The sequence below is a fragment of the Giraffa tippelskirchi genome, chromosome 11 (assembly GCF_054371585.1).
Source record: "Giraffa tippelskirchi isolate mGirTip1 chromosome 11, T2T-mGirTip1v1.2.pri, whole genome shotgun sequence".
In the NCBI taxonomy this organism is placed as follows: domain Eukaryota; kingdom Metazoa; phylum Chordata; class Mammalia; order Artiodactyla; family Giraffidae; genus Giraffa; species Giraffa tippelskirchi.
In genome coordinates, this window is record NC_137285.1 from 50,213,538 (window position 1) to 50,237,048 (window position 23,511).

Genomic DNA, 23,511 nt, shown 5'->3' on the forward strand with positions numbered 1-23,511 from the left:
GCGGCTTCCTCCCGGGGGCGGGAGCCTTGGACGTGGCCGGGCCGGGCCAGCCAGGGTGCCGGGCCCGGGGCGGTCCGCTCGGCTTCTCAGCAGCCGGCCTTCCGCGCCCCCGACAAGCCCCCGACAGGCCCAGTGCCTTCCCAGGTAGACGGGCCCCGGCCTGACTGACGCTGCGGTGGAGCCGTAGGCCGGGCGGAAGGGTCAGCGAGCCTGGGCTGGCGGGCACCACACCTGCGCGGGCGGAGGACGGCGGGAAGGTGCGCACGCGCGCTGCCTGCGGGAGGGCGGTGGCTCCGGGGACGCTGAGCCGCGAAACCCGCGGGCTGGGCGCGCAGGGTGGCGGTGGTGTAATCTCGCAGCCTCTCAGCGTCTCCTTCCCTCCGCCTCCGTTTGGGGCGGGTCAGGAGAATGGCTTCGGACATAGAGTCGTCGCTCGAGGCGAGCTTCTCATCCAGCGGTGCAGTGTCAGGGGGCTCAGGGTTTCTGCCACCGGCTCGCTCCCGCATCTTCAAGATAATCGTGATTGGCGACTCCAATGTGGGCAAGACGTGCCTGACCTACCGGTTCTGCGCCGGCCGCTTCCCCGACCGCACCGAGGCTACGATCGGGGTGGATTTCCGAGAACGAGCGGTGGAGATTGATGGGGAGCGTATCAAGGTGAGTGGATGGGAGACTGTCGGGAGGAAGGTTATCCCGGGATGACACGTGTGCTATATCCTTCGTGGGTTAATTGCGGGGACCCGGTTGCAGGGCGTGCGTTTCATCTTTTCTCACGCTGATGTGAAGATGGGAGTTGGGGATTGGAAGGATTTGTATATAGCAAACTTCTAAGGCGGCGTTTCTCCAACTTTATTGTGCATGAGATTTATCTGGGTTGTTTTTTTTTTCCCCCAAGTAAAGATTCTGATTTGGTGGTCAGGTCTCCGGTGTTGCACATGCAGCTTGTCAGTGGGGCACACATTGTGAAGCCAGCGTGTAGGACTGACTTATGGGCCGTGTCTCACGTGTTGGGAGTTACTGAAGTAAGGCCAGAGGGAAAATAGTGAAATTTCTCAAGTATGGGAAATTCATTTAGTAAATATTATTTGTTAAACAGTCATTTGAGCACTGTCCTAGGTATTGTGGAAGTAAAACCCCAGTTGCCTTTGAGGAAGTACCTAGGTATTCTCTTGCATGCAGTTTTGTTACAGTAGTTTCCGTATGACATTGAGTTGTTTAGAAAATTCTGTTTTCTTGCAGAAACATTCTGTAGTTTGTACTTGGTTCCTCATTGGGTTGCCAGACCACATTCTTGGTGCCACCCTCTTTCAAGTCTAAAGTCTTATTGGTGGCTCCTGAGACTGGAGAACACAGTAACAGTGGAGAAGGTAGTAAGCTCAAGGCCAAGCCTGGGATTCTCAGGATCGAATGGAGGCATTGGAGAATAAGGCATCAGTGACAGGGCTGAGGCCTTCTGGTAGCGTAAACCTTAGACACACTTCTTCACTCTGACTGATGATCAGCCACCCGCTGATACAATCCCTTAAAACAGGTGGACTCGAGGAACTACTCTGCCTTCCTTATACTGTGTTTATTTCTTTCTTTCTTTTTTGCTTTAAATTAGGATGTTCATCTTTACCTCAGTCCACTGTGGGGAAAAAAAAAAATAGGCTCACTTCATTCCCACACCCACATTCTTCAGACATGAACAATTTAGTTTTTGGTTCCCCAAACTCGGGGCTTCCCCGGTGGTGCTAATGGTAAAGAACCCACCTGCCAATGCAGGAAACATAGTGAGAGGTGGGATGGAGCCCTGGGTCAGGAAGATCCCCTAGAGAAGGACAGGACAACCAACTCCAGTATTCATGCCTAGAGAATCCCTGGACAGAGCAGCCTGGTGGGCTACAGTCCATGGGGGTCACAAAGAGTCGGACACGACTGAAGCGGTGTAGCATAGCATAGCATAATCTCTGGCCCATCTCCCCACCCCCAAAGGGGTTTTACTGCCAATGACAGTAAAGGAGAAATAGGGTTGAAAAGGCATCAGTCCTCTGTAGGCCCTTTTGCCTTTTAATCTTAGCTTTAATTTTTCATTGTCCCATTCAAGCTGGGATTGGTGGTCTTTTGGATGCACTGTGTTAGGGAGTTAAGAAAGATCTGCATACATTGCAAAGAAAAAGGTAGAATAAGAGGCTGAGTATTTTCCATCAGAATTAAGTTAGGCCCAGGAATGTCTGGAGGAGGAAAATAATAGGACTTCTGAGGTTAGAGAGGGAGTTTGTTTGGCAGAAGGAGTTCTGAGAGAAAGTGCATGGGTTTTGAAGCCCAGCTGGCCTGGCTCAAATCTGAACCTGTGAAAGGGCTATGTGTCCTTTGTAGGGAGATCAGCATTACCCAGTTTTCAGTGTAAAGTCTCACATCCCAGGAACCCTCTCAGTCTTAGGCGAATTGGTGTGGTTGGCTAGTCTAGTGGTTAGGCAGTTTCCTTAATCTTTCAGAGTCTATTTTTCTCATCTGAAAAATTGGGATAATAGTACCACATCAGGCTCACATGAGGGTTAGATGAGAACATATAGAAGGCACGTGGCTCAGAGTCACTGATCTTGAGAAGATTCTTCTCCCCTGGTGGTTTAACATCATGATTTCTCTTTGGCACCATCAATTCTGTGACTGCACAACCAGAGAGTGAAACAGGGATAGAGTAGGGCATAGGCAGACACCTGAAGGGAAGGTATTCCCCCCAAATGGAAGCAGGATAGTAACACAATAGAGGGACTGGAGGCAGGCAAGGAGTTGGGGTTCAGTGACCCTTTACCTGCCTCCAGGTTGCCATTTATACTTTAGGTCACAGATGAATCAGGTGCAAATTTAAGAGATACTTACAGTATCTCTTATTAAACATATTAAACATATTAAACTTATGAACTATGTCCAGTGTGTAACATCGAAGGCTTAGCTCCTGAGATTGGTGCTGGTGGTGATAAGTGAAGCAGAACCTCAGGTGGGATGAATCTGGGAGCACAGAGTTGATCCTTCTGGTTGAGAGGAGCAAGGAGAAAACACTTTTCTCTGTGATTGTCCTTCCTGAGCCTTAGCCTGGCCTCATACGTTGATAGGGCCCCTGAGTTGGTATCCTAGTTGGCAGAGACATTGGATTTCTTTTTCTTCTCTCTAAGGCCTTATCCGTTGACTTGTACTTCCAACTGTAACACTTGAGGTTTTTATTGTGGTTAAAAAGATTACAGAGATTTCTGTAATAGAAAAAGATACGAATATTTTGGTGAGGGAAAAGTTTAAATGTTTAAATGTTTTTTTTTTTTGTCTTAAAAAAAATGAGGTGATATAGAAGAGCTTTATTCCATATATTGCTGCTGCTTTTTTGTTAACCTATATTATGTCTTAAGTGCTGCTGAGATGTTCATATTATCTCTTTGGAGCTTTGTAAGCCTAACCTGAAATGACATTTCTTCTAATTTTTCATCTTAAAGTGAAAGCTGGAAAGCTCTAGGTTACTTTATTATTTATTAGTAAGTAGACATTACTTTTACTTGTTTGGTAAAAGTGAGAGGTTGTGTTAAATGTTTTGTGGACTGTAAATTTTTCAGAAAGCATATCTTATAGCAGTGATGTTTCAGAATCACTTAAAATGTTTTATAAAATGTGATAAAGTCTGTGTTTGCTAATCTGTTCCTAAGTACTATATTTGTATAATGGAATGTGTAAAATCTTGTTTGGAGAATTTTGAAAGTTGGATAAAATTATATAGTTAATTCCTTAAATAAAAATACATTTGGTATTTAAATCAAGACTTTAATCCTATGCTCCTTCCATCTCTGTGTATCCTCATCATGGCAGCTATTTTCCTTTCATATCAGCACGTGACAATGTCAGACACCGACAGAATCATTAAAACCTAGTGTTGGATTTGATCTCTGTCTCTCACTAGGGATCCTCAGTTCCTATTTGAATATTGGGATAGCGTACCTGTCATTTGTAGTGAATGAGATTTTACGTGCTAAATGCAAGATGTTAATATTAACTAAAGAAAAATAATCAGGGCCTCTCCCTCCATTGGTAAATCAAACATTTAATGAGTAAACATTTAATGGAAAGAAGACATTTTGTTAGGCAAAAATAATTATGATACAGTGCAGGAATCAGCAAACCATACTTGAGGGCTAAATACGGCCTGCTGCCTGGTTAATTTATTTTTCTGTTTTTTTTTAATTGAAATATGGTTGATGTACAGTATTATGTTAGTTTCAGGTGTCCTACATTGTCATTTGATATTTGCATACATTATGAAATGATCGCCACTGTAAGTCCAGAAACAGTCTGTACCCTGCTGCCTGTTTCTATGTGGCCTGCAAGCTAAGCGTGAGCTTTACATTTTCAGATGACGGGGGAAAAAAGAACCAAAAGAGTAAGATTTCATGACAAATGAAAGTTACATGAAATTTAAATTTCAGTGTCCATAAATAATAAAGTTGTATTGAAACACAACTAGGCTCATTTATTTACATATTGTGCTTGCTTTTGCACCACAGTGACCGAGTTGAGTAGTTGTGACAGAGACCGTTAGGAATGTGAAGCCTAAGATACTTAGTATTCTGACGCTTTACAGGAAAAGTTTGCTGACCCTGATACACTGCATAGATGATTTGCAGTCCTACATAAGGATAAAATTTATATACCTAAAAAGATGGGGGCGACAGAGGATGAGATGATTGGATAGCATCATTGACTCATTGGACATGAGCAAACTCTGTGAGATAGTGAAGGACAGGGAAGCCTGGTGTGTCCATGGGTTCACAAAGAGTTGGACACAACTGAGCGACTGAACAACAACCACAACAGAAAGATGACTAGCAAAACCAGGCAGTAGGTGGCTGCCAAGTTATTTTTGGATGTTAGTGGAGGGCTCATTCTCACTGGAGGGATATTTTCATGAGTAACATTAGTGGGATGCTCCAGCAGCATTAAAGGTTCCCGTGGAAAAGTGGCAAGTGAGAAGAATTGCATAGGTGTTGCTAGCAACATTTCTGAAGAGTTTCTGACCAGCTAGAATCTAGATTTCATTTTGTATGCGTGCTGAAAAGTCCAAGTGTTTTAGGAAGATAAATGTGGCAGCGATTGAGGATGAATCCTGAGTGAGCCTGGATCTGCCCCTTGATGAACTGGTTTTCTGTCTACATTCTCTCCTTTAGTAGACTCTTGACTTCAGGTATCACTTCTATGAAGATAACTTCCAAAGCTTTGTTTGGCCCATCCCTCACTCCTCACCTGTCACTCTGCGTTCCCTATTTTGTAGACATGGCTATTTGGATAAGCCCTCCCTCACCTCAAAATTCTGAGGTGGGTTCGTCTTTCCTCTCAAATACGCCTCTTCTGCTTCTCCTCTACGTGACCTACATGGTCCTGATCTTGTCCTCCTCACCCCAAAGGCCTCACCATTCTCTTTCCTTTGCTCCCCAAATCCAGTTAGTTTTCTACATGGGTGACTTCTCTCATCCATTCTTCCTTCAAAATCCTAGTTCATCTTTTTCACCTCCTATACAATGGAATACTCCTCAGCCATAAAAAGGAACAAAATTGTGCCATTTGCAGAGATGTGGATGGACCTGAAGACTGTCATACAGTATGAAGTAAGTCAGAAAGAGAAAAACAAATAACATATATTAACACATATATGTGAAATCAAGAAAAATGGTACAGATGAACCTATTTGCAAAGCAGATGGGGACTTAGTTCTTTTTATGCTCTGCTCTATTGTAGCAGCTCCCAACCCCAGCCCTCAATTAATTTGTTTTATACATTGTTGCCAAAATGCCAGATTGATGTTGCCCTTTAGGGCGAGTAATCTCCCCTGCCTCAGATGCCCAGAGTAGTTCTCCATTGTATTGTAAAAAGTTCCAACTTTTAAAATTAACAGAAGACCTTCCTTCCCTTGCTCCAGACTGCTTGTCTAACTCCTCCCCCCACCCCATTAATTCCCTTTGAGTACTCTATAGTCCAGCCAATTATTTGCTTATCCCTATGTTTTCCTGTTGTTTCCCACTCTTTGCCTGGAATAACCTCCCTTTCCATATTTCACCACATGTAATTCTTCCTGACTCACCTCAGTGTGTCTCTGGCAGGAATCTCCCTACCTCTCATTCTCCTTTCTATTTCTTCCTTCTCTCAACTTCCTTTAGCACCTTACCTGAGTCTTTAAATCTTTGCTGTTTGTACTATATGTGTGTCCACCTCCTTTATTAGGTCTTACTCAGTTTTATTCAGGACAGAGTCCGTATCTGATAATTCTGTAGACATCTTCCAGTGTCCAGCTCCATTTCTAAACTATATAGGACTCAGATAAGTGTTGCATGTATTGGAAACAGGAGATCAGTAGGTAGCCTGCTCTGGAAATCCAGAATTGGGGTGATGAGGGAAGCTAAGGAAAGAAACAGATGACACAAGAGATATTTTGATGACAAAGCCAAAAGGCTTCAGTAACTGGCTTTTCGTGAAGAGAAGGAAGAGGACTCAGATGGCTGAGGTTGTGGGTCTGATTGATTGAAGGTAGGTAGTATCTTTAGTAGAGATAAGGAATATAGTATGGTAGGTTGATTTTTGAGAGGCTCTGTAAAAAAATTTTGTGTTCATCATTTCTTTGTTGAGATGGTGTTATATTCAAATGGAAATGTTGGATTGGCAGCTAGAAGTGTGGAACTGGAGGAAATAATCATGACTATGAAGATGAAGTTGGGGAGCGTAGGTAGACGAAGACAAAATGCCCAGTGTAGTTAACATGCTTAGAGAGTGGACTAGAACTTGGCTTCATAGTGTAATGAAGAGGATATACCATGAATGCTGAACCCAAATAGAAATCAGATTATTTACCCTTCTCCATTGTTTTGTCTTGATCTTTATTAAAATTAATCCAACGTTTATAAGTCAAACAATATTTTATAAGACATCTTACACCTTACCTAACTAGAATTAAATTGAGATTTCATCTTAGAAGTGGTGATGGTGCAATATTGCAAAGTAATTAGCCTCCAATTAAAAAAAATTAAAAAAAAAAAGTGGTGATGGTGGTTAGTGAGATACCAAATTGGTCCTCTTGATTTGATTTGCCCTGGAATTCAGTGAATGGGAGTATTGCCAGTTGGGGTACCCTAAAAAAGGATCTTAATCTATGACTCCTTAGCTCAGAAAACTGGGATATTTGGGTCTGCAGTGGTTTGGTCTTGAGTCCTGTTTGATATAAGCAGTCTCATTTTCACAGACCCAAGCCATTCCACTATCTGAAGGATCCCTGGAACCAGGCCAGAGCTCCCATTGTTCTTCCAGCCTGATCAGAAGCCTGTGATTCTTACAGCTCTTCCTTGAAAAGTAGCAGCATTGGTGTTTGTACTCAGATGTGAGATGTGATGGAATTATTAATTTTCCAGGGATCTTTCATCAGTAGTTAAGATCTTTTGTTTTAGAGTCTGTGTCAGATTTCTGTACTCAAATTAGCTTAAGCAAAATGAGAATTTTTTTTTTTCACATAGCTGAAAACTCAGAAGAAAGTACTTCTTTTTCTGTCAGTCTAATACCAGTACTAAAATGGAGACTCAGTGATTCTGCTTGGGGACTGTGACATATGCCCATCCCCAAACTGTGGTGGTGACATGGGTGTGGGGATGGATCACGTGCCTGGCTGGGTGTTCACATGAACTGAAGGCAGGGGAGGGGTGGTTCCCCAAGGAAAATGAGGTGCTACTAACAGTATCTGGTGAAGAGCCAACTCACTGGAAAAGACCCTGATGTTGGGAAAGATTGAGGACAGGAGGAGAAGAGGGCGAAGGTAGATAAGATGGTTGGATGGCATCACCAACTCAATAGGCATGAGTTTGAGCAAACTCTGGGAGATAATTAAGAACAGGGAAGCCTGGTGTGCTGCAGTCCATGGGGTTGCAGAGAGTTGGAAATAACTTAAAAGACTGAAAAACGAACAGCAATAAACAGAATTGGGGTTGTATGGTAGACTGGGAAAACCAACACTCATCCGTAATAGAATCACTTAGCCGAGGTTTAAATCCTGGCTGTAAGACCGTAGTAGTACAGCTCTTTCAACCATCTTGGAGCCTGTGGAGGCCTGCTGGGAACAGGACTTCTAGCACAACTCTTAATGATATGTCTGGAAGACTGTGGTCCAAGGCCAGTTTTGCTGGCTGTAAGCCGGGTCTCCGGACCTAGAGGGAGCATACAGCTCTTTGTAAAATTGAAGATGTTTGTGCTCAAGATGAAACTGAATTCTGTCTAGGCAAGAGATGTACTTATGTGTACAAAGCAAAAAACACAGTTACTTCTGGTGGAAAACCTAACAAAAGCAGAGTTATGTGGGTAAAGGTAACTGGCGCTTTGGAAACAGCGGCATGGTTTGTCTCAAATTCTGCAGCAACCTTCTTGTTAAGGTCATTGGATGCAGAATCCCTGTGGTGCTGTACGCATCAAGGATTTAAATTTATTGAACAGTAAATAAAAGTGTGGATTTGTTTAAAAAAAAAAAGGCTTCGTAGCATAACTGAATCACTGTGGTATACACCTGAAACTAACACAATTTTGTAAATCAATTAAATTGTAAAGTGTACTTCAATTAAAAAAAAAAGGCTTCATAGTCTCTTTGTGTCCTCAGGTGAGTTACATAACCTTAGTAAACCTCAAATTCCTCATCTGCAAGATTAGGTAATTGTTACATTAGGGCCATGTATATTAAATAAGATAGTGCTTGTAAAGGACTTAGCATAGTGCCTGGAACATGCTTGGGCTGTGCAAAACCCCAAGTAAATATGAGTAGTTTAAGTTCAGTTCAGCTGCTCAGTCGTGTCTGACTCTTTGCAGCCCTATGGACTCCAGCACGCCAGGCTTTCCTGTCCATCACCAACTGATGGAGCTTGCTCAGACTCATGTCTTTCAAGTCGGTTATGCCATCCAACCATCTCATCTTCTGTTGTCCCCTTCTCCTCCCACCTTCAGTCTTTCCCAGCATCAGGGTCTTTTCCAATGAGTCAGTTCTTCGCATCAGGTGGCTAAAGTATTGGAATTTCAGCTTCAGCATCAATTCTTCCAATGAACACCCAGGACTGATTTCCTTTAGGATGGACTGGTTGCATCTCCTTGTGGTCCAAGGGACTCTCAAGAGTCTTCTCCAACACCACCGTTCAAAAGCATCAAATCTTTGAGTGAACACTAATATCTTCAGGAGAGATGGTAATAATGGAAAATACATAAATAAGCAGAGAAAGCATAGGGACAGAGGATAGATAAGATTGCTGTTTCCAAATTATGTGTATTCTTTACTCTTAAGACCGCAGCTAATGAAAAGAAAAGAAGATGAGCTCATTATGTTATGTAAATTAGCCCTGATTATAAGGTTAAAACAGGCTTTTGAAAAGGTGAATGACTGGATCAAGATCCCACAAATTGGTGGCCGGGCTGGAATTTACAACCCAGCTCTTGCTTCCTTTCTCTCCTTGTTGACTTCCTATCTCTTGCATTATGTGATAATTAAATTCTTCCTTTAAAGTATTTCTAGTCACACAAAATGTGTCACTTCTCCTTGTTAGGGAAGCTAAAATTTATTTTTAAAATTTGCCGTGCAGATCTATACGTCAGATATACATATTACTACTCTGTACAGTATGCTAAATGGAAAAAGTTCTGTTACAGTGTTACTAATACTAGTTATGATGTTGATTTACATCATCAAGCTATTAATAGAAGCTTTTATGTAATCATCAGGTGATCTTTTATACAGGCTGCTTAGAAACAAAAATAATAAAAATGTGTTCTTTGAAAGAACAGTGCCATGCTTAGTCACTCAGTTGTGTCCTACTCTTTGCGACCCCATGGACTGTAGCCTGCCAGGCTCCTCTGCCCATGGGGATTCTCCAGGCAAGAATACTGGAGGGGATTGCCATGCCCTCCTCCGGGGGAATCTTCCTGCATTGCAGGCAGATTCTTTATCATCTGAGCCACCAGGGAAATCCAAGAATACTGGACTGGGTAGCCTATCCCTTCTTCAGGGGATCTTCCTGATCCAGGAATCAAACCGGGGTCTCTTGCATTGCAGGGGGATTCTTTACCAGCTGAAAGTGAAAAGTGAAAGTGAAAGTCACTCAGTCGTGTCTGACTCTTTGTGACTCCATGGACTGTATAGTGCATGGAATTCTCCAGGCTAGGATACTGGAGTGGGTAGCCTTTCCCTTCTCCAGGCAATCTTCCCAACCCAGGTATCGAACCCAGGTCTCCGCATTGTGGGCAGATTCTTTACCAGCTAAGTCCCAAGGGAAGCCCAAGAATACTGGAGTGGGTAGCCTATCCCTTCTCCAGTCAGGAATCAAACCAGGGTCTCCTGAATTGCAGGCGAATTCTTTACCAACTGAGCTGTTACCAGCTGAGCTACAATAAAAATGTGGTCTTTGAAAGAACAGGGGAAGAGGAAATTTGATAGCTGATCAAAGAAAGAAAGATCATCTGGGCTAATACTTTATCTTCTTTAGTCAACCAAAAAAGTATTAAATCAATTTGCCAGATCATTTTCATTTTAGTAATGAAACTACTAAAAAGAGCTTTCGCGAATAGTAAGAAGCTTCTCTTAGGATTTAGCAAACAGGTTGCCATTTGTATTAGAACTTGATACTTGGATTTAAAGTAGGGATTCATGAAATATTTTACGAGTATATTTTATGTTGTCTTTATAATGTCTCAAATGGGAGAATATCTTGTAAAAGCACCTGTGAGCCATTCTTTTTCCTAAGATATTAAGTATTAAATTGGGAAAAATTGCTCTGAAAACACTTCCTAACTTAACACCTGCCAGACAAAAGCACGTCATTTCCTTAGTTTCCAGAGTGTCATTTTCTCTTCTAAGCATTGTGAACCACTGCACTCAGAGCTAAACCTAAAGATTTTTCTAGGTTATCATAAGGTTTGTTCCCCATTGGGGGGCTATATCTGTCTCTCTCTTTCAGTCATAGTTTTCTCTAGCCTTCGTGGCTGACAGTTTTTATCAGTTGTCCTGTCCTCTCTTTGCCGAGTCTCTGTGCCCTCACCTCAGTGGAGACCTGAAAGGCTGCAGTCAGCGTAACAGTATGTCCTAGGCCTTCACTTGTTTTAGTAATTCAGTGAGTGAAATTTTGAAGCTTCCTTTTAAATTCAGTTGACCCTCCGTATCTATGTGAGAATATTTGGGGAAAAAAAATTCCCCAAAGCAAAACTTGAATTTGCCCATTGCTGGCAACTGTTTACATAGCATTTACATTGCATTAGATATTATAAGTAATTTAGAGATGACTTAAAGTATACAGATGTAAGTTAAATGCAAATAACTATGCCGTTTTATATAAAGGACTTGAGCATCTGTGATTTTGGTGTTAGACTTTGGTGGGGGTTCCTGGAACCAATGCCCCATGGATACTGAGAGACAGCGGCATTTCTTTGTAAGTGACTCACTAACATAGTATATACTTTTAAGGCTCTCCAGTAAAATGTGAGGAGTTATTATCCCATACTTCTTGTTTCCTGGAAGTCTTGATATGATCGGAATGTTTTGAGGAAGTTTGATGGAAGGAGGTGTATTGTTGAGTCACTCCTAGCTTAAACAAACAGTTTTCTTAAGGATTAATATCCCCATCATCACCACTTGCATTTATTGAGGACTTTCACAGTTCTTTGAGTCTAAATTCTGCATGATTTTTCTTTAACTTTAGTTTGTTAAAACAAATGTATGTTTGTTACAGAAAACAGAAAAGTAGAAATAAAGGGGGAAATTTGCCTTAAATGCAAGCATTTAAAAAATTACTTTTAATTGGAGGATAATTGTTTTACAATATTGTGTTGTTTTCTCCCTTTTATCAGTATGAATCAGCCATAGGTAATATATATGTCGCCTCCTTCTTGAACCTCCCTCCCACCTCCCACCCCATCCCACCCTCTAGGTTGTCACAGTGTACTAGGCTGAGCTCCCTGCGCTACACAGCAACTTCCCATTAGCTGTCTGTTTCACACATGGTAATGTATATATTTCAGTATATTTCAATCCTGCTCTCTCAATTCGTCCCACCCTCTCCTTCCCCTACTGTGTCCATGAGTCTGTTCTCTACAAAAGACAACCATTGATCATGTTTTGGTCTGTTACCTTCTTATATACTTTTAATTTTTTTAACTTAAATATGTCCTCTGCTTAAAACATTATAAATCATTCTTCATCAATGAAATGAATTTTGAATACCTGAGCTGGGAAAACGTTATTAAAAGAGGAAGAAGTCGTTCCATTTCTTTGGATGGCTTTTATATAGATCATCCAAATTATTCCCAAAATGTCTTGCTGAATGTCAAAGATACAGTTTGAAGTGGGATTTTTTTTTCATTCTAAAAAACTGAGATGTTTAAGATTTGTGCTTTGAAAATAAACAATTCATTGGGTTTTAGTGTATTCACAAGCCTGTGTAACATCACTTACGAACTCTAGAACATTTCACCAGTCCAGAAAGAAACCGCTTACCCATCATCAGTCACTCCTCATTCTTCCCATTCTCTCAGACCCTGGCAACCAGGAATCTATTTACTATCTCTGGAGACTTGCTTTATAGTGGATGTTTCATATACGTGGAATCTTATGATGCCTGGTCTTTTGTGTCTGGCTTCTTTTACTAAGCATAATGTTCATCCATGTTGTACTATGTGTCAATATTTCATTCCTTTTTATGGCTGAATAATGTTCCATTATATGGATATATATTTTATTTACCCATTCATAAGTTGGTGGGTATTTGGATTGTTTCCACCTTTTGAAAGTTCAACATGTTAGTCGTTCAGTTGTGTCTGACTGTTAGCAACCCTGGGAACTGTAACCCGCCAGGCTTCTCTGTCCATGGAATTCTCCAGGCAAGAATACTGGAGCAGGTTGCCATTCCCTTTTCCAGGGCATCTTTCCAACCCAGGGATTGAGCCAGGGTCTCCTGCATTGCAGGCGGATTTTTTACCAATATAGTGTAAACATAACTTTTTTTTTTTTTTCCCTAGCACTTGTCCCCCTCTGTCCCCATTCGGCTCCAGCCATACGCTGCTGGTCAGTGGTCTGACCTTCCTGAGCTGAGCCACGGGGGCACAGGGGGTGCCCCCCTGCCAGAGGGCAGGGACTGCAACTCAGGAGCTACTTTTTCGGGCCCTTGAGACCTGCTCAGAAGCCAACTGGTGGGATGAACGTTGGCCCTGGGTCACAGCCCGGCAAACATAACTTTTATATGCAGTAGGAAACCAAAAAATTCATGTGACTTGCTTAATTGTGATATTTGCTTTATTGCAGTGATCTGGAACTGAATCTGCAATATCTCCAGGATATGCCTTATGTTATATTTCTACCTTGAACGAAGTTAGACTTAGGAAGAAAGGGAGATTGTTTCAAAAATGGATACACCTGGACTAAGAAGAGCTACCATAAAAAAAAAAGATGAAAAGAAATCAGAACTGAAAAATTAAGATAGCCTGAGAGTGGTGATCAATGTTTCCATCTCCAACCACATTTTTAAAATGTATTCATTAAGTCATTCCATCTTAATTGAGCATTTACTGCCATGTTTTAGCACTTCCTCTTTTAAATACTACCTACTTTGGGGGCCATCTACAGTATCCCCTCAGTTTTCTTCTCCTTTGGTATTGCTTTCAGTTCAATGAGTCGTGTCCGACTCTCATGGACTGCAGAGTGCCGGGCTTCCCTGTCCATTACTAACTCCTGGAGCTTTCTCAAACTCATGTCCATGGAGTCGGTGATGCCATCCAGCCATCTCATCCTGTCATCTCCTTCTCTTCCTGCCTTCAGTCTTTCCTAGCATCAGGGTCTTTTCTAATGAGTCAGTTCTTTGCATCAGGTGGCCAAAGTATTGGAGTTTCAGCTTCAGCATCAGTCCTTCCAATGACTATTCAGGACTGATTTCCTTTAGGATTGACCGGTTTGATCTCCTTGCAGTCCAAGGGACTCTCAAGAGTCTTCTCCAACACCACAGTTCAAAAGCATCAATTCTTCAGTGCTCAGCTTTCTTTATAGTCCAACCCTCACATCCATACATGACTACTGGAAAAACCATAGCTTTGACTAGATGGAGCTTTGTTGGCAAAGAAATGTCTCTGCTTTTTAATCTGCTGTCTAGGTTGAAGATACCTTTTCTTCTAAGAAGCAAGCGTCTTTTAATTTCATGACTGCAGTCCCCATCTGCAGTGACTTTAGAGCCCAAGAAAATAAAATCTGCCCCTGTTTCCATTGTTTCCCCATCTATTTGCCATGAAGTGATGGAACCAGATGCCATGATCTTAGTTTTTTGAATGTTGAGTTTTAAGTCAACTTTTTCACTCTCCTCTTTCACTTTCATCAAGAGGCTCTTTAGTTCCTCTTTGCTTTCTGCCCTGAGGGTGGTGTCATCTGCATATCTGAGGTTATTGATATTCTCTAGAGAAGTCATCTATTTAGGCTTCCATACTCTGAGTATCTATAAATAATACAAGTCTTTCAGTTAAAAATTATCTAAGGGACTTCTTTGGTGGCACAGTGGATAAGAATGCGCCAGCCAGTGCCGGAGACACAGGTTCAACTCCTGGTCCTGAAAGATCCTACATTGGGTAGAGCAGCTAAGCCCATGTGCCACAATTACTGAAGCCCGCTTACCTAGAGCCCATGCTCCGCCACAAGAAGCCCCCACTTGCTGAAACTAGAGAAAGCCCATGTGTAATGATTACCCAGCACAACCAAAAATTAAAAAAGAAAAGTTGTCTGAGCATCTCTGTCCCTAGTCTTTTCCATTGTGATTAGTACTCTCATCATTTAATTTGTCTTAGGAACTAAGCAGAGGCACCATAAATTCCATGTTTTAAGAGAGTCATAACACATGACTTGTATTTAGCTTTAGATATCATTCCCCCCACCACCACCCCGTATTTCCATTGGGAGGTATTGGAATATTTTTATTGGTAGAGATGTTTAGGATAGAGAAGTGATCTCCTAGTCATTTAAATTTTTTAAAGGGGCCTGGATTTTGTCAGATGTATATATATGTTGATGTGGGGGCTAGACCTCATGACTTTTCACATCTATCCTAATTCTATTTTAAATTACATGAGTGAAAGGCACGGAAGGGTATATTGTAACCAGATTTTCAGAAATTATACACTTAACATGTTTTTAAAATCTGATGTCTGTTTCTTTTAGCATTTTAAAATCAATTTTTGAGGTATAATTTTTCCAAACAAACTTACTGAATTAAAGTGCTAAATTCAAGTACTTGTTCTGACACTTGTGTTAATCATGAAGCAACTGGACTAGTATCATGACATTTAAATCACATAAATAACACCAAAAAGGCATTTTAGAAGGGAGCACAGTAGTATAAGGGAAGAAGTACAAAGGACCGTGCAAAAGTAATGGAATTTTTCTATATGTATAACTGGAGGAAATTATCAGTTTTTCTCTTCTTTTTTCCACTTTCAGATCCAGTTATGGGACACAGCGGGACAAGAACGATTCAGGAAAAGCATGGTCCAGCATTACTACAGAAATGTTCATGCTGTTGTCTTCGTGTATGATATGACCAACATGGCGAGTTTTCATAGCCTGCCGTCTTGGATAGAAGAATGCAAGCAGCATTTGCTAGCCACCGATATCCCACGGATTCTTGTTGGGAATAAATGTGACTTGAGAAGTGCCATTCAGGTACCCACAGACTTGGCACAAAAATTTGCTGACACACACAGTATGCCTTTGTTTGAAACCTCTGCTAAAAACCCCAATGATAATGACCATGTGGAAGCTATATTTATGACCTTGGCTCATAAGCTTAAGAGCCACAAACCGTTAATGCTTAGTCAACCCCCTGATAACGGAATTACCCTGAAGCCTGAACCAAAGCCTGCAATGACATGCTGGTGCTAAGTCACAGTCTTTATTACACTATGTAATACTGACTAAAGAAATACTTCTGAAGTATGACAGTGATAAGTCATAGAATTTAATCTCAGATACAATGGATCATCTTGACACGTTACTGTTTATCATTGTCATGCCTATTTTTGTATTTTGTGTCTACTTAATCAAGTTTGTCACTGTGACACCACAAGGAAAAAGTTTTCAGGTGAGGTTAAAATGAAGCAATATTAGGATGAATTAGAACATCTTTGCATTGAGAGCTCAAGGAGGAGGCTTCATATGAGAGCATAATGGGATTTTAAGAGTCAGTGATTGTTTAATCCTGTGTTCCTGAAATTGAAAAAATATATTAGGGGTTTAGGAGACTTACTGGTATGTCCTTTGAATAGGAAGTATTCTCAGTAGGATTAAAAACTGGTATTTGCCTCTCCCTAGAGTTCTTTCTTTGTATTGTTAGTATATTAGTTACATTATTATTGGTACATTTTAAGAGCCAAGACTTCAGATCTGGTGGAAGAAGACCTAGAATGTTTTCTGGTTCTCAACCCAGAAAGAATGACTTTTCCAACAGTTCTAGGTGTTTGATCTTTGTAATCAGTGTCAATCAGGTCTATAAAAATATCATTGTTATTTTTAAAAAGAGTAATTCTATAAAACATGCAGAAGTTAATCAGATTTTAATGCAAATGAAATGACATAATAAGGTGCTTTATACTTTACTTTGATATATTTAAATAGTAAAAAACTAATTGAAAGATTTGAGAAGTTATAGTTTAGGAGAAATAAGTAAACATGGTTCCTGGCTGCCATCAGAGATCTTCCAGTTCCTGGCTTTTAGTCATTTCAAGCTGTGTACCTGACATAGGATCTCATGCTCCCCCCCATCCCCAATCAACTTAATGCCTAAATGCATTCATCATCTCTTCCATTTGGATTGTAACTCTGAGGGCATACCTATAATTGCTGTGAGTCTACATTTATTTCTGTAATAGAATTGTGTCATAGTAAACTGCTGTTTAAATCTTTAAATTTAATGGTCACAACAAACTACTCCTCCTCCGTATGAAAAATAAATTAGGTATTAAAAAATATCTAGTCAATCCCTCAGTGATGGAAAGAATATTTCAGAAAGTATTTTACCCTAAATACTTTTGTTTTAAATATAAGACTTTGCACATAGGAAATAATAAGTTTGCATATGAAGCTATTACATGAATGGAATGTAAGCCATGAACTCTAACTGAAGTGTGCACATTCACTAATTCTGAAAGATTGCTGAATTTACCATTTTAGAGGAAATTAAGCCGAAAGGTGATTATACTTAAGATATTTTCAGAATGTGGGAAACCAATGCAATATGTGATCTAATCTAGTTTAGAATTTTTTACTTAATCATCATGGTGATCCTGGTTGAGTAATTAGTTATAAAAACAAGACAATTGTATTAAATAAACTAACTGAAAATAATAATTAGAGGAAATAATTATTCTGTTTTAAACGCTAGACCTTAAGGAAAATGAAACCGTCTTTGTTTTTAATGAGATTAATCCATTTTTATTATCATGCTAGAATTAAAAGTAGTTTGAATTTATCTAAATTGATATTAATATGTAACTATTTTTATAGTTAAACAATGACAGCTGTTATAATTGTTGTGGGTGTTAACAGTTTTTTAAAGAAGGGAATCTGTTTATTGCTTATCAAAACATTTTCTAAAATGGGGGAAGAAAGTTTACAGACTTTCCAAGCACATTTATGTTTTTTCAGTGCTGTTATTAATAATTTTTTAAAAAGTAATTTAACTTTATTTCTTTTTGTAAGGAGTTAGTTAGTAAGTATCCTTTAAAGTTCTCTGAAAGGACTTATTTTTTCCACTTTAATATTTATTAATTTAAAAATATTTGTATCTCATTTGTGGTGATTTGTTGTTTTAATTTTTTCTATACATGTTTTCATTTTTAGAAAGAACATACTTATCAGTTGAATGGGGATGAAGCTTTTAGATATTTTCCAAAATATTTATAAAACACTTCACCAACTATTGACAAATCACTTCCAAAATGGTGGCTATAATCAATTTTTAAAGCACAAGTCACAAGTTGTATAACTCCCATGTGAGTTTATTTTAACTGTGTCCTTTAGTTGAAAACCTCAGATATGTTTTGGAAAAGTCATAGTTTGGGAGAACACCAAAGGAAGCTAATCTAGGCTGTAATAAAGTTAGTTCTTAATGACAGTGCTTTATTGACAGTATGTTGCTAATACATTTCTTCATGAAATCTAAACCAGAGTTAAATAATTTTGTTGTGAAGTAGTGTCACTGTAATTTTACCCTCATGAAGTTCAATAAACCAGCTTTGACGTAAGGAAATTGTAGCTTATTTTCTTTCTTTGGTTGAGTAGAAAATAAAACCAAAAAAACCTTTCTTTTTTTCCCTTGGATTCTAGGTAATGTGTAATATATTGAACAAACAAAAACACTCATTTGAAAATTTATTTGGAAATACATTTGAGGTTAAAGAAGTTTTCAGGTAAAATCCCTAAGTTTTAAAATGAGCTGATAGGGTAGCTTTTTTATTTGTGAGTAGGTCACCTTGTTTTAAGAACAAACACTTCAGTGCAATTGGCAGATACCACGAGAATGATTTCTAGATTTAGAGGTCAAAAGATTTAGAAGCATGAATAACTATAAAATGTGTGAGAAAGAAGATGTGGCAAGTGTAAAATTACAATCTCTGTATTCAGATAACTGATTTAGGAGAATGTGGACTGGGGCTTGGGGCCTCTGAAGTTCATACTGCTTTCCCTGGTCAGTTTATCTTGTATATGTTCCTCTTCTGTTCAAACACAAAATTGCATTATTCATGAAAGACTGCTTTTTTTAATTGAGTAATAAGACAATAGGTTGGTCTTTTGGGGGCAAACTTACTAGAGCCTGTGTATGTGCGTGTTCAGTCACTCAGTCGTGTCATACTCTTTGCGACCCCCTGGACTGTAGCCTGCCAGGCACCTCTGTCCATGGAATTTTCCAGGCAAGAATACTGGAGTGGGTTGCCATTTCCTCTTCCAGGGGATCAGTCTTCCTGACCCAGGGATCAAACCCGAGTCTCCTGCCTCTCCTGCATTTCCAAGCAGATTCTTTACCACTGTGCCACCTGGGAAGCCTGTGTGGCAAACACCAATTCACTTTGTTTGCTGAAATAACCTGATGTATCAAACATTTGTCAAGTACCTGCTATGCACTTTCCAGTTGTGTTAGGCGGTGAGCTGCATAGACGAACAAGATTGTCCTTGAAGAACTTAGAAAACAATACATAAACCAATAGGAATTCTACAGTGTCATGTGGTAGATGTAATTAAAGAGTCAGATACAAAGGACAATGAGCGCAGAAATGGCATGACCTTGTGGCTCTGATGCAGAGGAGTGAGTGTGTGGTGAAATGAAGGGGTGGTCAGAACACTGGGAAATGGAGGCAGCAAGGCAGGGTGAGGTTGAACCTCCAAGTTGCCATATGCAGTGGAATTAGGACTGACTTGGGTGCAGGTATCAGCAGCTCAGTTCACATCAGCCTACAAGGGGGCATTTATTGCCAGAGTCTGACTTGTCTGACTTTGGGTCCAGCTGCATCCTTGTCCTGGAGTCTAAAGAAGAGGTGGAATGGAGCAGTTTCCTACCTGTGGGCTCAACTCACTGCACACCTTCATTCTCTCTCTCCTTTATTACTGGATTTCTCCACGTTTCTGGTTCACTTGGCAGAAAACATGGCCACTGACCGCTTCTGAGCTTTTGCATGCTGCAGAAATCCAAAGAGAAACTGACTGTCAGTCCCAAGTCAAAATGTCTAGGATGACCTGGCTAGATTCAGGTGCCGAGCGTAAGACCAATAGCTAAGAAAAGATCGATTAGCAAATTTCCATCTCTGGGGAAGAAGGAATTTTGGGGAACGGAAGGGAAAAAGCCACACAAAATCACTTGAGCTTTACTGTTTAGACAATGGGTTATTCAGTTGCTAAGTCATGTCTGACTCTTTGTGACCACATGGACTGCAGCACAGGCTGCAGCCAGGCTTCCCTGTCCTTCACTGTCTCCTAGAGTTTGCTCAAACTCATGTTCACTGAGTTGGTGGTGCTATGGGTAGAAAAAGCATTTAAGCATGAAATACTTAAGAAAGCGTGAAAACATTTTATCAAGGAAGTAAGTAAAATAATCAGATTTATGCCTAAAATTCCATTGGCAAGGGGGAGGTTGAGAATGGAGACATGGGGGCCAGTTTACTGTAATATCCTAGAAGAAAGAACTTTCAACTGGGATGCTGACAGAACAATATGCCATACAGCACTTATCTTCCTCTGGCTGGCTTATTTCACTTAGCATGAGACCCTCCAGATTTATCCATGTTTTCTCAAATGTCCGGATTTCCGTCTTTTTAGGACAATAATATTCCTGTGTGGGGGTGTATGTATCATATTTTCTTTATCTATTCACTTATCAGTAGGCACGTAGATTGTTTCCATACCTTGGCTATTGTGAATTAAGGATCTAATGAGGATGGTAGTACAGATCTTTTTGAGATAGTGATTTTTTTGCTTTGTATACCCAGAAGTGGGATTGTTGGATCATATGGTAGGTACATGTTTGATTTCTTGAGGTATCTCCATAGTAGCTGTACCAGTTTACATTCCCAGCAGCGGTACACAAAGGTTCTCTTTTCTCCACATCCTTCTTTTTGATGATAGTCATCCTAAGAGATGTGAGGTGATAACTCATTGTGGTTTTGATTTGCATTTCCCTGATGATTAGTGATATTGAGCACCTTCTCAGGTACCTGTCAGCCTCTGGTATTTCTTCTTTGGAAGAATGTTCAGGCTCTTCTACTTTTACTTACTTTTGCTATTGAGTTGCATGAGATTCTTGTGTATTTTGGATGTTAACTCCTTATGGGATATGTGATTTGTAAAGTTTCTGCCATTCCACATGTTGTCTTTTAATGTGTTGATGGTTTCCTTTGCTGTTCAGAAGCTGTTTAGTTTCACGGAGTCCCACTTGTTTATTTTTGCTTTGTTGCCTTTGCTTTTGGTGTCATGTAGTCATTTTCTTAAAGAAAAGGTCGACCAAAGTAAAATCCACCAAAAAGAAACCAGGTCTCCCAAAACCCGGATATTCATCTGAAATGATATATTCACTCTGTGGGATACTTGAGAACCCACAAGTGGTTCATTAGTACTCCTAGCGTTTATGTCTGCCAGTCTCCGTGCCGTCAACGTGTACTCTAGGTTTGGCTTACTGACAGAGACCCTCCAGTTTCTCAGGCCCGCAATTCACAAACTTCTTAAGCAAATATAAGATTAGTAAATGTTATCTGCTTTGTGGTGTCTATTAGTTCATTGTATATCCATAGACGCTGTATAGCACGCATTTAAACGTTCTGACAACTCTGGGAACTTAATCACAGAAGGTCATGTGTATCATAAACTGCACAAGGAGGCACTCCCTAAGCCTTTGTCCTTCTTTCTCTTCTCTTCTAGCTGAACACCCTTTCCCTTTATGAGCTCATCTTCAGGAGGCTCTTGATTCCCCAACCCACTTCCAGGGCCTTGACTTGGCCCCTGAATTCCTCTGGGCCATCTTCCTTTTAGGGTACCAGTAACACACGCAACTAGGTATGTCAAAATCCAAACTTACAGTCCTCCTCCCTAAACTTTTTATTTTTTTCCCCTATGTTTCCTCAGAACCCCTAGACTCTGTTTGAGGCTTCCTTTCCTTCACCTCCTATATGGTCTCCCACCAGGGTCCATTGCTTCCATGGCTTCTGGTCCTTCTATTTGTCTTCTTTCTGAGAGTCTGTACTGCACACAGACTCTGAGGTCTAGCTACAGGGGCACTGGATCTAACGGTAAAATCTCTCAGGGCTTCAGTATCCTCTAATTTCTTTTTAAGTCTTTATTGAATTTGTTACAGTATTGCTTTCATTTTATATTTTGGCTTTGTGACTGTGAGGCATGTGGGATCTTAGTTCCCTGATCCTGCTTTGGAAGGTGAAGTCTCAACCACTGGACCACCAGGGACCTCTCATTTTTAAAGGGGACTGACAATAATTCATAGGGTTATTGTGAGAATTAAATGAGTTAATATGTGTGTTATCCAGTGTTGCATGACAAATATTTCCACAACTTAATAGATGAAACCACACTCGTGTGTTACCTCTCACTGTTGCGGTGAGTTAGGCATTGGGGAGCTGTCCGGCAAGGCAATTCTGGCTTGGGTCTCTCATGATGCTGTAGTCATCTAACAGCTGGGGCTGGAACAGCTGGCACTCCCCAGGTATCTCCTTCTGTCTGGTACCCCCACTTGGTAGCCTCAAGGTAGCCAGACTTCTGCTAGGACGGCTGGAGGTACCCTGAGCATCAGCCCCAGATACACCTGCAGATGCCCCAGGGTCTTTTCTCACTTAGCTCAGAAGTCCTGCTCTATTGTCTTGATTGAGGACAACCTGCTGGGGAAAGAAGATCTAAAGAAAGAGAAAGAATGAAGATGGATTAGAATGAAGAGCTGACGCATTGGAAGGGACCCTGATGCCAGGAAAGATTGAGGGCAAGAGGATGAGATGGTTGGATGGCATCACTGACTCAATGGACATGAGATTGAGCAAACTCTGGGAGACAGTGAAGGACAGGGAAGCCTGGCGTGCTGCAGTCCGTGGTGTCACAAAGTTGGACACGACTTAGTAACTGAACAACAAAGAGAATAAAAGGGAGGCTGGGAAGGGAATAATAGGAATCCTAAAGGACAGATATAGAGGATAAAACGATGAATCAAAGAGGCATTGGTGGAACATTGTAAAACAAAAACCCCTCAAAAAACCTTCCAGGATTGAAAGTGGGGAGACATGAACTCCAACTCTGCATGGAGGCCTGTCAGAACACTTGTGGACCTTTCTTAAAACCATCACAGAGAGTGACCATGAGAATGTTTTGTACCATTCAGATGACTGCTTATCTCATGGCAGTCTCATCAAAAAACTGGAACTGAGATGTGCTGCACGTTTTTCTTTCACAAAAAGATATGATTCAAATTACTGGACATTTCTCTAATGATGAGTGTCTGGAATGTATTTCATACTAAAGAATATGCTACCTTAATAGTTATTTTTAGAAAAGCACCATTTCTTCCCGGTGGGTGTCTGAAACTGTTTTTATCTGATACGCTTTTATTTCTAAACTCTGTGTCACCTATAAAAATTCTATCTGAACATTCTGAAAGTTAGAATTTTCCATTTTGTTTAAAGTTCTTCCAAACTAAGACTTACACTAGACTTTGGATCTGTTTGTTAAAATAAAACAATTAGTTTGCAAGAATGAATTGGGGAGATGGATATCTAGCAAATGGTTTCCAGTAAAAACCTTTGCATATCTGGTAGGTGGAATTGAGAACTCAGCATCAAGGTTTAATTAAGCCTGTGAATGATGTTCTTCTATTTGGACCTAAGGATTTTTGTGGGTTTTTAATTTTTTTTCTTAACTTTGGTAGTCATTAAATGCAAGTATCAATGTAAACTGAGTTTATAAATAGACTTTTGCCATGCTTT

General features: G+C 40.5%; 1 protein-coding gene and 1 pseudogene across 2 annotated transcripts; both read left to right on the forward strand.

Annotated features, from left to right (window-relative positions):
- Positions 1–28: 28 nt before the first annotated feature.
- Positions 29–18,296, forward strand: RAB33B (RAB33B, member RAS oncogene family). Its single transcript, XM_081540607.1, has 3 exons — positions 29–257; positions 405–657; positions 15,491–18,296. Exons 2-3 carry the CDS (start codon positions 409–411, stop codon positions 15,929–15,931), a joined length of 690 nt encoding a protein of 229 aa, XP_081396733.1. The 5' UTR covers positions 29–257; positions 405–408; the 3' UTR covers positions 15,932–18,296.
- LOC145526030 (large ribosomal subunit protein eL33 pseudogene) lies at positions 8,143–8,518 on the forward strand (annotated as a pseudogene). The gene has a single exon (XR_014068630.1). The product of XR_014068630.1 is annotated as a large ribosomal subunit protein eL33 pseudogene (transcript).
- Positions 18,297–23,511: the final 5,215 nt, after the last annotated feature.